Source organism: Hypomesus transpacificus, chromosome 3 (genome assembly GCF_021917145.1).
Source record: "Hypomesus transpacificus isolate Combined female chromosome 3, fHypTra1, whole genome shotgun sequence".
Lineage (NCBI taxonomy): Eukaryota > Metazoa > Chordata > Actinopteri > Osmeriformes > Osmeridae > Hypomesus > Hypomesus transpacificus.
Genome location: NC_061062.1, coordinates 3728972 through 3744009, shown reverse-complemented (window position 1 = coordinate 3744009; position 15038 = coordinate 3728972). Strand labels below are relative to the sequence as shown.

The following is a 15038-nucleotide window of genomic DNA, read 5'->3' as shown; positions in this document are numbered from 1 at the left end:
GAGTGTTTGGGCGTCCTTCGCCCCCCCCCCCCCCCCCCCCCCCCATCCCTGGTTTTAAGTTTTACTAGTGCCTGCCTTGTTTGGATATTAGGATTTATTTTGTTTCCTTCCTTTTACTTCTTAAAACGGCATACAATCATGCACATGCTTATTATTTTCTTCCTCCTTTTCGTTTTTGCTTTCGTTACAGTGTGAGTATGTTTTTGTCCATTACCCTGCTATAAGGATCACATGATCAAAGTCCCAGACTGCATCTGTGTCATTTTACAATGAAGCTATAGAGGCAAAAACACTGGTTCTGTGTGCAAGGCACATTTAAGGAAAAAAAAGCAAGCTATGCTTTCCCTTGTATTTTCTTTGTATATTATAAACATTTATTTAACTCAAGTTGCAGTTTGAAGTAAACAGATATTTTCAAATGTGTATGCTCCAAAAAATAATCATTAAAATGTTTGCAAAGTATAAAACGTGTCATGTTTTGGTTTTTATTTATAAAAGGTAAATCATCATATATACAAAGTAATCAATAACTGGAAATACAGTCGATCACATGTAAATGTTACAAACTTGATTCACAAAATGTATTTACTTCTAGGTTTAAGAAAACAGCCTTTATGAGTCGGCCATCTTGTCCAGAGCCAGCAGAGGTGCCAGAATGCGGTTCTTGTTAGTTTCCACGATGTGGCCATTCTGAATCATCTCATCCAGGATGATGTGCACTTTGTCCAGGTTGAACATGATCTGTGCTAAAACTCAGGAAATCAATAAAGCCCCATTTTACGACACATTAGGCATAAAGACAGACAAGTTTAAGGGTTAGGGCTTACACGTTCCATGGGTCTTATTTCCTCCTAATCTATTCATGAGTAAAGGATACATCCAGTTCACTCTGTTTGAAAAAGAGGAAATACAAATCAAACCCTATTTATAAAAATTTGCTATACAGACCAAGAACACTTAGTTGTAACAGATCCTGTACTCACCACATGACTGAAGTACTTGTCAAGAACTTCAACAAAGTTGTGGACCAGTTCATAGATGGACAGCTCATTCTGTGGAGAGAAGATGATCCCACTAAGAAAATCGTCATTATGTATATGTGTATATTTTAAACCATACATATTGTCACATGCAAATATGATTCATCTACGGATTCAATTGATCCTAGTGTCCACTCCTGGACGATTTCTCACCTCTGAACCACTGATGCCAACCACTATAAACAGGGCTGCATACTGACGGTACACCAGCTTGAAGTCCTTGTATTCCACAAAGGAGCACTGCAAAGGCACCAGACTCAGCACATTAGTGGAAGTACAATTTACACCTTGAGACTTAGGTGAGGCTGCAGCAGACAGTGTGAGACGGCTGTGTGGTACATTATTGTTAAAGTAGTATGTAATACAATATGTTATCCACTACTCTAACAGCTGAAAGGGCTGGATGTGCTTGAGAGCAGACCTCCTCTTTTTTGCGTGACAGACATCCCTTCACCACGTCAGCTTCAAGGGGCGCTCTCTTGATCACCTCCACGGCCTCGTAGTACTTGGACAGCCGGGTCTGCCCCTGTTTGTTTACCATCAGCAGGAACTTGATCATCGTGTACACCTACGGGCATACGGGTGTGGAGGTGGGGTTAAGTATTCGTAAACAAAACAAGGCATACATTCTTTACCGTTTACACAGAAACACCACCGCAAGCTGTTGACACTGACCAAACAGCTACTGTAAACTTAACCTTCCACAGAAGAACTCCGTAGACACACGTCTAACAAAAATCACAATGTTAACGCCCACAGTTTTTCACTGCATATTTCAAACGTACATTTGGCTACTTCTGGTTGTATCGGGGTCCACTTGGTCCATTTCCCTAGCAAGCACTGGACAGATGATTGTCAAACGCATGCTCAGTAATGTCACTTGATGACAGGAAAAAGGGTGAATAACTCCCACCATGCAGTGCGGCCCAGTTCTCCCTCACCCCCGCAGTAAGGAGAGACATCCAGGGAAAGGAGTAATGGCGGTCGGCAAATCCGTACGCTGACACCAAATCTAAAACATACCACCAACTCATCATTGCCTGCGAGGCACTTCAGGCAGAACAACGGTCGCCTACTGACGAAAATACTGAGCTGAGACAGGGGAGGGGGACAAAATCCAACGGCAAATTGTTGGGACTTTCTCTGTCTTAAAAATGGATGAACACCCTGGCGGAGGAGTTGGAATGGCCGCCCCAAGACAGCAGCAGCAACAGCCGCAGCAAGGGAATAACAACAACGTTAATCCCCAAATCGGTGGCGGAGGAAGCGCAGTGATGGCGCTACAGCAGCAAGACGAGATGCCTCGGCCGCAGCAATATACTATCCCTGGTATTCTACACTACATTCAACACGAATGGGCCCGATTTGAGATGGAGAGGGCTCATTGGGAAGTGGAGAGGGCCGAACTTCAGGTAATGTTAGCTCGCGACTGCTACGGCAGGTCCGCTAAATAGCTAGCACAAGGCTAGCGCTGACCAAGATCTGTCTGCGTTGTTGTGATAGCTGGCTAGCTATTGTAAAGTTATTTCAATGGATTTCGCTGCAGATTGTAACCTACATTCACCACATCCCACAATTAATTGACATCCTATTACTCCTTTAGTAAGGGGACTAGACTAGCTAGTTTATCTAGCTACATGATATTAAGTAGTCTATTGGAAGCAAGAGCTCGTGCGTTGTGATACCATGGCTAGCCAACGCAACCATCTCTCGCCAGCTAACTAGTTCTGCGTTTTGGATCTCTCACCCGGTCTTGGGATTAAACTCTGCAACTGTGGTAGTCTGTTTGTGTATGCATTTTAGAATCAAAATATTTACATTGTATGGTAAGATATGAAACCGAATTTAAATGACAGTGTACTAGTCTGTGAATGCAGCCATTTTGGTGTGGTCATTATGGCGTCGTTTTGGCTGGATCATTTTGCTAGCTAACATTAGCCACTGTCTTTAGCTTTAGCTACACCTGTGTAAACATTCAGCGTGTTTTGTAAAAATAGCTAGCTTGCTAACGCATCTTGGTTAGTTAGATGTCTGTATAGCTAGCTATAACCCTCCAATGATGGTAGACTGTCAATATTTCAACGGCTAATTTTCTAAGCCACATGAATCCAGCTAGCAAAGCTATCTGACAAGGCCTCAGTGTCTACCTCACGAAGCCACAAATGTTGGCAAGCAGGCCAAAGTTTCTAGCTGCATAACATTAAGAGTATTTTAAGTATTGGTATCACACCGTTTAGTCAACATTGTACCTAACCCTGGTACTAGAAGGACCGTATTGTTCTAGCAACTGCTGATACATTTCAGAATATTGTGGTTGTTGCCTTAAAGTGGTTCCAGCGAAGTTTTGAAATGAAAGGGGTGGAAAACACTGCTTTGTTCAAACACACCCCATGACTGAAGTGGAGGCTGGCAGGCCATGAGTGAGCCACTGTGGATGTTTGTTAAGAGTGCCCTGTGCTGACTTGCTCAGTGACACATACCTACAGCATGACTCCACCTCTGACCATAGTGATAAAGCGGAGCTGTCAGGAGATTGGAATGGATACAAACTGTCTTCCGAATCCCCCTCATTCAAAATACAACTGGCAAACAAAGTCAACAGTCTGAGATTCCCATTCCTTTCTTATGTAGTACCGTAATTGTTTTATGTAGTACAGGATCTTGGCTAAGTCAACAGCTTGTCACTCTTGAATGGTATAAGTTTCACTGGATGGTGTACATAAGGGGGTGGGGGGGGTGGGGGGGGGGGAGCCAGGTGACCTTGTTTTGGTTGGGCTTACTCATTTTGGTGCCAGTACCACACCAAGCAGCTCTGTTAGTTAACCCCAATCACTCCAATGTCTTCAATGGTGTCACACCAGATCTGGAAATAGCCTAACCAGAGCCTATCTGGGTTAAATCTGTCTTTCCAGGTCACTGAGTCTGTCAGGCCGGCCATACTTGGGGCTCTAACCAGCCCCTGCTTACAGCTTCCCCTCTAGCCTGGCTTCAGCCTGGAACAAGATAGGCTAATGACATCCCTTTCCCCCTTCCCTTCAGAGGGTCTAGATGTGAATGAACCTTGATGGGAATGATAGAGAATTGCTATAATTGTATGTAGGCATGTGTATTTTAATAGCTGTTGAGTAGCCCATTTTGTGAAATTGGTGCCATACCAGCTTCTAGTGAATGGTTGATTTGTATCATACTGGAATTGGACAATACACTCCTTGTTATCTCACTACAAACCCCTCAGTGATCATTTCTTCAGTTAGTTATGAAGTTTACAGTGGTCTGTTGTATGTCATCCTTGTGCCCAGTTGAAGGAAAGAGGTTGTGAAGGTGACATAATGATGGAGAGGTGGTGAAGGGTGACATGACACTCAGGAACTCCAGCGTTTCCTGAGGTGCTTCACTCACGCATTCACTCACTCACTCTCAGCCAGACAATCTTTACTGTCAGCTCTATCTTCCCTCTGCCTCCTTTTGTTGACTGAATCATTTTTATTCCTCCCTCTTTCTCTCTAATACTCCTTCTTTTTCTGCCTTTCTCACTGAGTTCTGGATCCTGGCCTAGCTGGCTGATAGTCATAAGTAGGCAGTCCCAGAATAGCTGCTGCTCTACATAGTCCACTTGGGACACTTTAAACTGTGGAAGGAAAAGCCTGGCTGGCTGTTGCACACATGGGTGGCCTTCCAGTAGGGTGTTGAAAACTTGATTGTGGCGATAAAAAGACCTATACACCACCATATATCGATGCAGAATACCTGTGTCACTCATGTCAGAGTAGGAGTAGACCAGGCAAACTGCTTTTCTAGTAACTTGTGTAGTCTGCGGCCAAGAATAGGTGTAGTCCTGAAGCATGATACATGTACCTTTTGGCGTGGCGAATGATCGTGTGATTGATTGGTCTCTAGGTCTGAGTGAGTCAGTGATTATTTGTGTCTCCATTAGGAAGGAGGCAGCTGTTATGAAGAATGCTGCAAGGAGTTAGTTGTAACCATCATGGCTTCTCCTGCTCTCACAGCCCATAATATCCCTGTGTCAGTGCTGGTTTGGTCTGTGAGCTCACTGTGTCTCCACACTGGCCAGTAGGATTAGAGCCCAGTGCTGATTGCCCATGACCTCACCATGGATGCACATCAGCTCCACGCATGAGGCTCTAAGTGCCTACCTTGCCAAGAGAACAAATTCAACCGCACACTGTTGGTTTCCCGGTTTCCTGTTCACGACCAGTTACATGTAAATGGCAGGTGTGCATGTGTCTGATCTGTCACAGCCCACTGCAGCCTGTAGAGTCTCCCAGGGCAGGTTTTCAAGCAGACAGCCGTAAACATGTAGCCCACGTTATTTGGAACTCCAATGCCTAGTTACCACAGCAACTGTGTGTTAAACTGACCTTTTAAAGGGGTGTGTTTCCATTTTCCTGTAAGGGAGAGCTGTAACTCTAGGATCCTGCAACAGACCTGGTAACAGACAGACAGACTGGCTGTGTGGTAGGGCACAGGCGGCAGGGTAGGGCACAGGCGGCAGGGTAGGGCACAGGCGGCAGGGTAGGGCACAGGTGGCAGGGTAGGGAAAAGGGATCAGGGTAGGTACCCATCTTTTATGTTATTTTTTTCGGTTCTGCTTATTGTTTTTTGGTATGTTACAAGTCTGAAAGGACTTGTGGCTACTTGCCTGGACCTGTTCTAGGTAACTTTGTCACACATCAACGCACACCAGACATTTGATTACACATAAGCTAGCATGCTTACATAATGTTACAACAACAGCGTGAAAGATATACGGTTAACGGTCAAAATGGGGTTTCAATGTAACACAGAAATTGACAACAATCGCTTCACCAACTCGAGACATCGAGTCAATTATTTACTTATAGGACAACTGACATTACTTGTAGCTGTTTTGGCCGATGGTAGTCCGGTTGTTTAACTCCCAAGCTAACCTCAGGATATCTCAGCATTCTGATCCATTAGGTTAGATCTGTAAAATCACCTCAGCCCTAAAAGAAGGTATTCAAAGCTATTTCATATACATTTATTTCAAATGGTATTACTTTCTTTATTTAAGTCTGTTTACTCATTTCTAACAAGTCAGTAAGACATTTATTGAATTAAAAACTTCCCAACAGCATTCCTAATTTTTCTTCCATTGCTGCTTGGGCATTCTGAATGTTTTGAATTCTTGTTTTGTTACCTAAACATTTGTCCTCTATTTTCACCATTTTGGAACCGAAATGAGGACTCGAAAAGAACCAAAACGAATAAACAGAACCAGTATCGATCATATTAAAATGATGCTTAACCATACTAGAAGTTTAGGACTATGGGGTTAGGGTAGTATGCTAGGGGGAGCTGCATTAGGGTAGCAAGATAGCGCCAGTGAGAAGACTGAGGGATTAGGCTGGCACAGAAGGGCTAGGACAAATGTAGAAAAGGGGCCATTGGGCCCCTGGTTGGCTGAGCTGGTTTCCAGAGTGTCCACAGCTCAGAGACAGATGGAGACAGCTGTTGTAGTCTCCTCCCTCTCGTCCCCCCCTGCTGTCTCTCCTCCCATGTTCCTCTCTGTGCGAGAAGGTATCTCCATGCACGGAGCTACGCAGGTCCTGCCTGTTTGCTCTGTAGAGGAAGTTGGTTCTACTTGAGGGCTCTCTGAATGAGTATGTAGGCGACTGGAGGGTTCAGCTCCAGTGTTAGACCCATGTGCTTGCTCGCCCCCAACCCTTGTACCGTCTCTCCTGTTCCTCCCAGGTCCATGTCCAGAAGCAGAGGAGCTGTCAGCGGCCTGTTATGTAAGACTGGGAGGGGCTCAGACCTAGAGTCACCGTGTCAGGGCACCCCACTTTCCCAGTTTCCATGACTACACCGCCTGAGTCAACCCCCAGTTTACCTGACAACAGCTTGGTCGCCATGGCACCGTGGCAGCTTTCCTTTGAGTGTACGCGGGGCATCTAAAAATACCCCCTGCCTGCCATTACCCTGCCTTCCTGCTACAGTACCCTGCCTGGTGGCCTTCTAACAGTGTTGGGTTACACTCTGCCAGCTGCTCAGGAGGCCCATAGAGCACCGAGGGAGGGAGAGGGGGGGGGGGGCAGAGGCAGATGAAGCTCCCACAGGGTGATGGTACTGCAGAAGTTCAACACAGTGCCCCCCCCCCCCCAGTGCTGCCCTGCATGACCCTTCCCTATATTAGCTGTGTGGTGGTCCTACCACCCTGGTGGTGAATAGCAGAACCAGTGTTGGTAGCCTGCCAGTGTGGTTCATCAGTTTCTGCCTGAGTTCTGTGACACGTGGATCCCTACTTGCTATACGGCAGTGGCCCACTTGTGGCTCGGGTGTCCCATTCAGAAGTGATTGGGCCGATTGGTCATGTTATCACACAGGGAGAGTCACCTGACACCGTGCGGGATGGTGATGTTCACTCATCTCCTAACCCTCTCTCGTCTTTCTCTCCCCCTCCCGTTTCCTCTCTCCTGTCCTTCTCTCCTCCAGGCCCGGATAGCATTCCTTCAAGGCGAAAGGAAAGGTCAAGAAAATCTAAAGAATGATCTAGTTAGAAGAATAAAAATGTTAGAGTATGCATTAAAGCAAGAAAGGTAAGTTGGCGACATGAACGTGAGTCATTTTTCATCGTCTCACAGCAGGATGATGTCATCATAATGGAAACTGCTGTTGTCAGATATCGCATCATTATCTATTCTCTTGACATTACATTTGTCACTTTTTTTCAGAGCAAAATACCACAAGTTAAAATATGGAACAGAGTTGAACCAAGGCGAGGTGAAGATGCCAAGCTTTGAATCAGGTAATGTAGACCTACACTACAACCAGAATCGAGGGACCATCCTTTTAGAGACCATTTATGTATATTCCTTTTAAGGCTGTTTCATGGTGGTTTTGTTGTGTGTGTGTGTGTGTGTGTGATCCTTTAGAAGACACCAAAGACACAGAAGTCCCTGCCGTCCCTCAGAACAGCCAGCTCACTTGGAAACAGGGACGACAACTCCTCAGACAGTGAGTACACACACACACACAGCGAGCATTCAACTTCAATATTGATAACTCCTTCAGAGATCGTATGAGTATATTTACACCTCAACATGTCCTCTTATTATGTTCCCCCCTCTCCTCCTCCACGCCCCGCCCCCCCAGGTACCTTCAGGAAGTAGGCTACACGGACACGATACTGGACGTGCGGTCCCAGAGGGTGCGGTCTTTACTGGGCCTGGCGGGCTCCGAGCAGAACGGATCGGTGGAAACCAAGAACCTGGAACAGATCCTGAACGGAGGGGACTCGCCCACCAAGAGGAAGGGACAGGATCTGAAAAGGTGTTGTAGATCCTGAGAAGTACTAGCTTAGCATGTTTACCCAGAAACGCATTAGGAGAATAAATAAAAAAAACCTAACTGACGTACACAGTTTTACCCGGAAAATAGCTTTTCTGATTTGAAACTGGCCAACGTCACCTCATTAGATGAGTTGTCTGAGATCCTAGCGAACGGTATCTTAGCTAATAGTTTCTGGCACCAAGAAAGCCAAAGTCATAATGTCCAAGTCCGCCACCAGGAGCCCCGGGGACGTCCTCGAGACGTTTAACTTCCTGGAAAATGCCGACGACAGCGACGAAGAGGAGGACGAAGAGGGAGACCTGATGGAGGAGGAGTCAGACAGGACAATCAAACACAGGATAAAGAAACACAAGGTCAAGGTGATGATGAAAACACACACACACACACACACACACACACACACACACACTGCAGGCCGGATGAGAGACATGCGAAAAAGCCGTTGAAAGTACTCGCTAACCAACAGGAAGTTAGACTAACGAATGTGTTTGTTCTTCTCCATTTGGTCTTTCTTCCCCTCCTTCTCTCTCTCAACCCCTCTATTGGATCCATCTCTCTCTGTCTCTCTCTCTCTGTCTCTCTCTCTCTGTCTTTGTGTCTCTCTCAGGTGGGTAACGAAGGCCTGGCGTCTGACCTTCCAGAAGACCCCGACACTGAGGAGGCTCTGAAGGAGTTTGACTTCCTGGTGGGCGCTGAGGACGGCGAGGGGGCGGGGGAGGCCCGCAGCTCTGGAGACGGGACTGAGTGGGGTAAGAAGAGGAGTCTGTGTGTCTGCCCTCCCAGGGAGGAGCTACATGTTTGAGCTTGGAGGCGTGCTGCAGAGAGGAGTGCTGTGGACTGTTAGTGTAGCAGGGCTAGCTGCGCTGTGGAGTGTGTTAGTGTAGCAGGGCTAGCTGCGCTGTGGAGTGTGTTAGTGTAGCAGGGCTAGCTGCGCTGTGGAGTGTGTTAGTGTAGCAGGGCTAGCTGCGCTGTGGAGTGTGTTAGTGTAGCAGGGCTAGCTGCGCTGTGGAGTGTGTTAGTGTAGCAGGGCTAGCTGCGCTGTGGAGTGTGTTAGTGTAGCAGGGCTAGCTGCGCTGTGGAGTGTGTTAGTGTAGCAGGGCTAGCTGCGCTGTGGAGTGTGTTAGTGTAGCAGGGCTAGCTGCGCTGTGGAGTGTGTTAGTGTAGCAGGGCTAGCTGCGCTGTGGAGTGTGTTAGTGTAGCAGGGCTAGCTGCGCTGTGGAGTGTGTTAGTGTAGCAGGGCTAGCTGCGCTGTGGAGTGTGTTAGTGTAGCAGGGCTAGCTGCGCTGTGGAGTGTGTTAGTGTAGCAGGGCTAGCTGCGCTGTGGAGTGTGTTAGTGTAGCAGGGCTAGCTGCGCTGTGGAGTGTGTTAGTGTAGCAGGGCTAGCTGCGCTGTGGAGTGTGTTAGTGTAGCAGGGCTAGCTGCGCTGTGGAGTGTGTTAGTGTAGCAGGGCTAGCTGCGCTGTGGAGTGTGTTAGTGTAGCAGGGCTAGCTGCGCTGTGGAGTGTGTTAGTGTAGCAGGGCTAGCTGCGCTGTGGAGTGTGTTAGTGTAGCAGGGCTCGCTGCGCTGTGGAGTGTGTTAGTGTAGCAGGGCTCGCTGCGCTGTGGAGTGTGTTAGTGTAGCAGGGCTCGCTGCGCTGTGGAGTGTGTTAGTGTAGCAGGGCTCGCTGCGCTGTGGAGTGTGTTAGTGTAGCAGGGCTAGCTGCGCTGTGGAGTGTGTTAGTGTAGCAGGGCTCGCTGCGCTGTGGAGTGTGTTAGTGTAGCAGGGCTCGCTGCGCTGTGGAGTGTGTTAGTGTAGCAGGGCTCGCTGCGCTGTGGAGTGTGTTAGTGTAGCAGGGCTAGCTGCGCTGTGGAGTGTGTTAGTGTAGCAGGGCTAGCTGCGCTGTGGAGTGTGTTAGTGTAGCAGGGCTAGCTGCGCTGTGGAGTGTGTTAGTGTAGCAGGGCTAGCTGCGCTGTGGAGTGTGTTAGTGTAGCAGGGCTAGCTGCGCTGTGGAGTGTGTTAGTGTAGCAGGGCTAGCTGCGCTGTGGAGTGTGTTAGTGTAGCAGGGCTAGCTGCGCTGTGGAGTGTGTTAGTGTAGCAGGGCTAGCTGCGCTGTGGAGTGTGTTAGTGTAGCAGGGCTAGCTGCGCTGTGGAGTGTGTTAGTGTAGCAGGGCTAGCTGCGCTGTGGAGTGTGTTAGTGTAGCAGGGCTAGCTGCGCTGTGGAGTGTGTTAGTGTAGCAGGGCTAGCTGCGCTGTGGAGTGTGTTAGTGTAGCAGGGCTAGCTGCGCTGTGGAGTGTGTTAGTGTAGCAGGGCTAGCTGCGCTGTGGAGTGTGTTAGTGTAGCAGGGCTCGCTGCGCTGTGGAGTGTGTTAGTGTAGCAGGGCTCGCTGCGCTGTGGAGTGTGTTAGTGTAGCAGGGCTCGCTGCGCTGTGGAGTGTGTTAGTGTAGCAGGGCTAGCTGCGCTGTGGAGTGTGTTAGTGTAGCAGGGCTAGCTGCGCTGTGGAGTGTGTTAGTGTAGCAGGGCTAGCTGCGCTGTGGAGTGTGTTAGTGTAGCAGGGCTAGCTGCGCTGTGGAGTGTGTTAGTGTAGCAGGGCTAGCTGCGCTGTGGAGTGTGTTAGTGTAGCAGGGCTAGCTGCGCTGTGGAGTGTGTTAGTGTAGCAGGGCTAGCTGCGCTGTGGAGTGTGTTAGTGTAGCAGGGCTAGCTGCGCTGTGGAGTGTGTTAGTGTAGCAGGGCTAGCTGCGCTGTGGAGTGTGTTAGTGTAGCAGGGCTAGCTGCGCTGTGGAGTGTGTTAGTGTAGCAGGGCTAGCTGCGCTGTGGAGTGTGTTAGTGTAGCAGGGCTAGCTGCGCTGTGGAGTGTGTTAGTGTAGCAGGGCTAGCTGCGCTGTGGAATCTCTGGAAGGTACCAGAGCTGTGTCAGCATTCCTTCTCCCTGCTGCGTGGGATATTCTGAGCACACACATACACACGCACACATACACACACACTCGCATGTCACTGGCCTGTAGGGCACACGCCACCCTCAGCCGAAGTTGCTCAACTGTTTACCAGTTCCCTCATGTCCAAAATGTTTGTGTCATGTAGAAATAGAGTACAGGTGAGGATGTCTGTCGAAAGTGGTTGTAGTAGTTTGTAGGTACTTTATTGATCCCAAAGGGGAAACTGCAGTGTTGCAGCTGGCAAGAAGAGGAAATCGCAAGAATATACAAATGCACCAAATGTAGACCTCATGTTGTGTGAGCATTCTGTGTTCAGGGCCCTACATGTGCCATGTTGTTTACATAGTCCTCTCTCTCTGTCTGTCTGTCTGTGTCTGCGCGTGTGTGTGTCCGTATATTTAGCGGAGCCTCTGCCCTTCTCAGGGGGGGGTAAGTCTTTCATCATGGGCTCCGACGAGGCGCTGGAGAGCGTCCTGGGGCTGGGTGACCTTGCTGACCTCACCGTCTCCAACGATGAGGCCGACTACAGTTATGATGTGAGGGCTCATGCACGTAAACACACACACACACACAGGCCAACCAGCACTTTCCAATCCCCATCACCGACAACACCTGTCTCCAGTTCTCCATCCACACACTAACCATCTGCCTCCGCCCCCTCCATGCCTCTCCCAGCTGCCGGCCAACAAGGACTCGTTCAGGAAGACGTGGAACCCCAAGTACACGCTGCGGAGCCACTTTGACGGCGTGCGCGCCTTGGCCTTCCACCCGGTGGAGCCCGTGCTGGTCACCGTATCTGAGGACCACACCCTCAAACTGTGGAACCTGCAGAAGACCGTCCCTGCCAAAAAGCAAGTGGTTCATCCTCAGATGAAGACGCTGTTTACGCTTATTTACGCTTTCATGACTTGTTCGTAATTTATGTTCTACAACTGTAAAACACGTGTTGCTGATTGGACGTGGGAGGCTAACACACACACACAGGGACAGGGACCTGGTAGCTGGCAGGGACATTCAGACATGGCTGGCTCGTGGTGCATCTGTAGTGGACAGTGTGGGGTGTGGTGGAGAACCTGTGTTAACTGGGTTCTGTGGTCTCTGTTCTGTAGAAGTGCCTCTTTCGACGTGGAGCCCATCTATACATTCAGAGCCCATGTGTAAGTACAGCCATACTACCAATTTCTCAGGCTATATAATGCTGTCTAATACATAATCCAGTATTATTTGATACCCATATTAGATTGTACCTATATAATGCATCGACACATTTATGAGGTGTGTGTGTGTGTGAGAGATACTAAGTCCTCTCTCCCCTCCTCGCCAGCGGTCCTGTTCTCTCATTGGCTATGAGCTCCAGTGGAGAGCAGTGCTACAGTGGAGGGATCGACTCCACCATCCAGTGGTGGAACATCCCCAGCTCCAACGTAGACCCCTACGATACTTATGGTACAAACACACACAGTCCCTCTGGGACTGAAGAATATAGAGCCAGAGCATGTTTCCTGAGTGGTCACTGTCACAGCCTGACCTCTCCTCTTCCTGCCCCCTCCTCCTCTTCCTGCCCCCTCCTCCTCTTCCTGCCCCCTCCTCCTCCTCCTGCCCCCTCCTCCTCCTGCCCCCCCAGATCCCAGTGTGCTGGCAGGCTCGTGGCTGGGCCACACGGACGCTGTGTGGGGGCTGGCCTACAGCGGCATCAAGAACCGGCTGCTGTCCTGTTCTGCCGACGGAACCGTCAAGCTGTGGAACCCCCAGGAGAAGAACCCCTGCGTCAGCACTTACAACTCAGACATGGGTGAGAGAGGAGCAGCTAGCCTGCCCTGGTCTCTGCCACAGCGAGTTAACGATGTGAACGCAGTGGTCCCCATGACAGCGTCGTAGTAACGTTCTCCCGTCTGGCCCCTCAGAACACGGCATCCCCACGGCTGTGGACTTCAACGGCTGCGACCCTGCCCACATGGTGGCGTCCTTCAACACGGGGAAGGTGGTGGTGTATGACCTGGAGACGTCCCAGCCCACCGTGGTGCTGCCAGCCCAGGGGGAGAGCAGTGAGTCGAACACACACACACATGCCTAGCCCACCTTGGAGCCAGCAGTGGTTCCTTGTGATCTGACCTGGTGTCGGTGTCTTGTGATGGTTCTGTCTGGGCTTCAAGCTGACCTGGTGTTGTGGTGGTGTCTCTGTTCCAGCTCTGCCAGCTGCCAACCACATCAACAAGGTAGTGAGCCACCCCACCCTGCCTGTCACCATTTCCGCTCACGAGGACAAAAACATCAAATTCTTCGACAACAAATCAGGTAGCTGTGCCTGGCCGGAGGATTAGCCTCAATGTCTGGCTCTGGCTGTCTGCCTGGTCTGTGATGATGTTTATGATGGCTGCTATAGATGATCATGATCACCTTGGATGATTGTTTTGTTAATTTCATGTTCTTTTAATGTGTGTCTCTGTAACACAAATTGTCTCCCAGAGGACCTGTGTTTTCTAAGTCTGTGGGTGTGATCTGACTGTAGCTGTTTCTCCTGCAGGTAAGGTGATCCATGCGATGGTGGCCCATCTGGATGCAGTGACCAGCCTGGCTGTGGACCCCAACGGAATCTACCTGATGTCTGGCAGTAAGTCTTGCAGCTCATTAATTGGCCTCCCCTCTGGAACCAGCCCATCAGCCTAGCGAGCTAATGCTAACTCTGGGACCAGTCCAGCAACTTGCTAGTGCAAATTCTGGGACCAGCCCATCAGCTTAGCTAGCTAGCGTTAACACTGTGACCAGCGTTGCCAGCTAATGCTAACTCTGTGACCAGCCCATCAGCCTAGCTAGCTAATGCTAACTCTGGGACCAACCCAGCCTAGCTAACTAATGCTAACACTGTGACCAGCTCAGCAGCCTAGCTAGCTAGTGCTAACACTGGAACTGGAACACTGGAATCACTTATAACCAGCACAGAACTATGTCATTAATCTGCTCGTCTCCACCTTACTCGCCCCCCCCCCCCCCCCCCCCCCCCCCCCCCCCCCCCCCCCCCCCTCCGCCAGGTCACGACTGCTCCATCCGTCTGTGGAACCTGGACAGCAAGACGTGTGTCCAGGAGATCACGGCTCACAGGAAAAAATCGGAGGAGTCCATCTATGACGTAGCCTTCCACCCCTCCAAGGCCTACATCGCTAGTGCCGGGGCAGATGCCCTTGCCAAGGTCTTTGTCTAGGAAGAGGGCACCCCCTAGCTGTCTGGAGGGGAACAGAGGAAGCGAGAGATATGGGGGGACGACCAACCCACAGCCTGGTTGGGGATTGACATACTGACTGAAAGTAGCCTGTTTGACCTGGTGATTACACTACATTGAAACTGCCACTCCAACTCCCCCTTACCCTGCCGGACTCACCCGCAGTGCCAAGGAGACTCCAGGGGAGGGGAGCAGAGCAGAGAGGAGCTGAGCGCCCCTCAAGTTGAATCTGTTTTCAGACTAAAGTAACCTGTAACTGTAATTTACTGTAAGTTGAAACTGGGGAGAGACCCTGTGTGTGTGTGTAGCCGTCTGCCGGGTTTGAGCTGAGATGACATCTGTTCTGTCGGTATGTGGCAGTGACTTCTGTATGGCTGTCATGGCTGTAAGTGGGTGGAGTCGCAAGGTGAAGGACAGCCCCTGGTGGGCCAATAGGATTCCTACTTCAATTCAGAAACCCCCGCCCCCTCAACATCTATGTAGCGTGAAAAATAAGTCAGTCAACTTCATACTCTAGTGTTAGTTACATATTGACA

General features: G+C 49.6%; 2 protein-coding genes across 4 annotated transcripts; one reads left to right on the top strand and one right to left on the bottom strand.

Annotated features, from left to right (window-relative positions):
- Positions 1-151: 151 nt before the first annotated feature.
- On the bottom strand, positions 152-1917 carry ap4s1 (adaptor related protein complex 4 subunit sigma 1). Of its 2 annotated transcripts, none has more exons than XM_047016059.1 (6): positions 1826-1917; positions 1462-1608; positions 1194-1280; positions 984-1052; positions 878-889; positions 152-741 (listed from the first exon to the last, which is right to left on the bottom strand). In XM_047016059.1, exons 2-6 carry the CDS (start codon positions 1597-1599, stop codon positions 613-615), a joined length of 435 nt encoding a protein of 144 aa, XP_046872015.1. In that variant the 5' UTR covers positions 1600-1608; positions 1826-1917; the 3' UTR covers positions 152-612. The 2 variants fall into 2 exon arrangements, with proteins under 2 accessions (XP_046872015.1, XP_046872023.1); XM_047016067.1 differs by lacking the exon at positions 1826-1917 and adding an exon at positions 1716-1822.
- strn3 (striatin, calmodulin binding protein 3) lies at positions 1865-14994 on the top strand. Of its 2 annotated transcripts, none has more exons than XM_047016034.1 (16): positions 1865-2452; positions 7515-7618; positions 7754-7827; positions 7955-8036; positions 8175-8351; positions 8590-8725; positions 8980-9121; positions 11688-11821; positions 11961-12136; positions 12395-12442; positions 12610-12731; positions 12910-13077; positions 13190-13330; positions 13473-13580; positions 13810-13896; positions 14315-14994. In XM_047016034.1, exons 1-16 carry the CDS (start codon positions 2195-2197, stop codon positions 14482-14484), a joined length of 2127 nt encoding a protein of 708 aa, XP_046871990.1. In that variant the 5' UTR covers positions 1865-2194; the 3' UTR covers positions 14485-14994. The 2 variants fall into 2 exon arrangements, with proteins under 2 accessions (XP_046871990.1, XP_046871982.1); XM_047016026.1 differs by having other exon boundaries at positions 8590-8731.
- The last annotated feature ends 44 nt before the right edge of the window (positions 14995-15038 follow it).

Bases quoted from the DNA above. Each gene is read 5' to 3' on its own strand.
- strn3 (XM_047016026.1), top strand. From the start codon at position 2,195: ATGGATGAACACCCTGGCGGAGGAGTTGGAATGGCCGCCCCAAGACAG. The intron at 7,619-7,753 runs GTAAGTTGGCGA...ACTTTTTTTCAG, and splicing joins TATGCATTAAAGCAAGAAAG to AGCAAAATACCACAAGTTAA. The intron at 12,137-12,394 runs GCAAGTGGTTCA...TCTGTTCTGTAG, and splicing joins AAGACCGTCCCTGCCAAAAA to AAGTGCCTCTTTCGACGTGG.
- ap4s1 (XM_047016059.1), bottom strand. From the start codon at position 1,599: ATGATCAAGTTCCTGCTGATGGTAAACAAACAGGGGCAGACCCGGCTG. The intron at 1,281-1,461 runs GTCTGCTCTCAA...GTGCCTTTGCAG, and splicing joins TGTCACGCAAAAAAGAGGAG to TGCTCCTTTGTGGAATACAA. The intron at 1,053-1,193 runs GTGAGAAATCGT...TTCTCTCCACAG, and splicing joins TTGGCATCAGTGGTTCAGAG to AATGAGCTGTCCATCTATGA.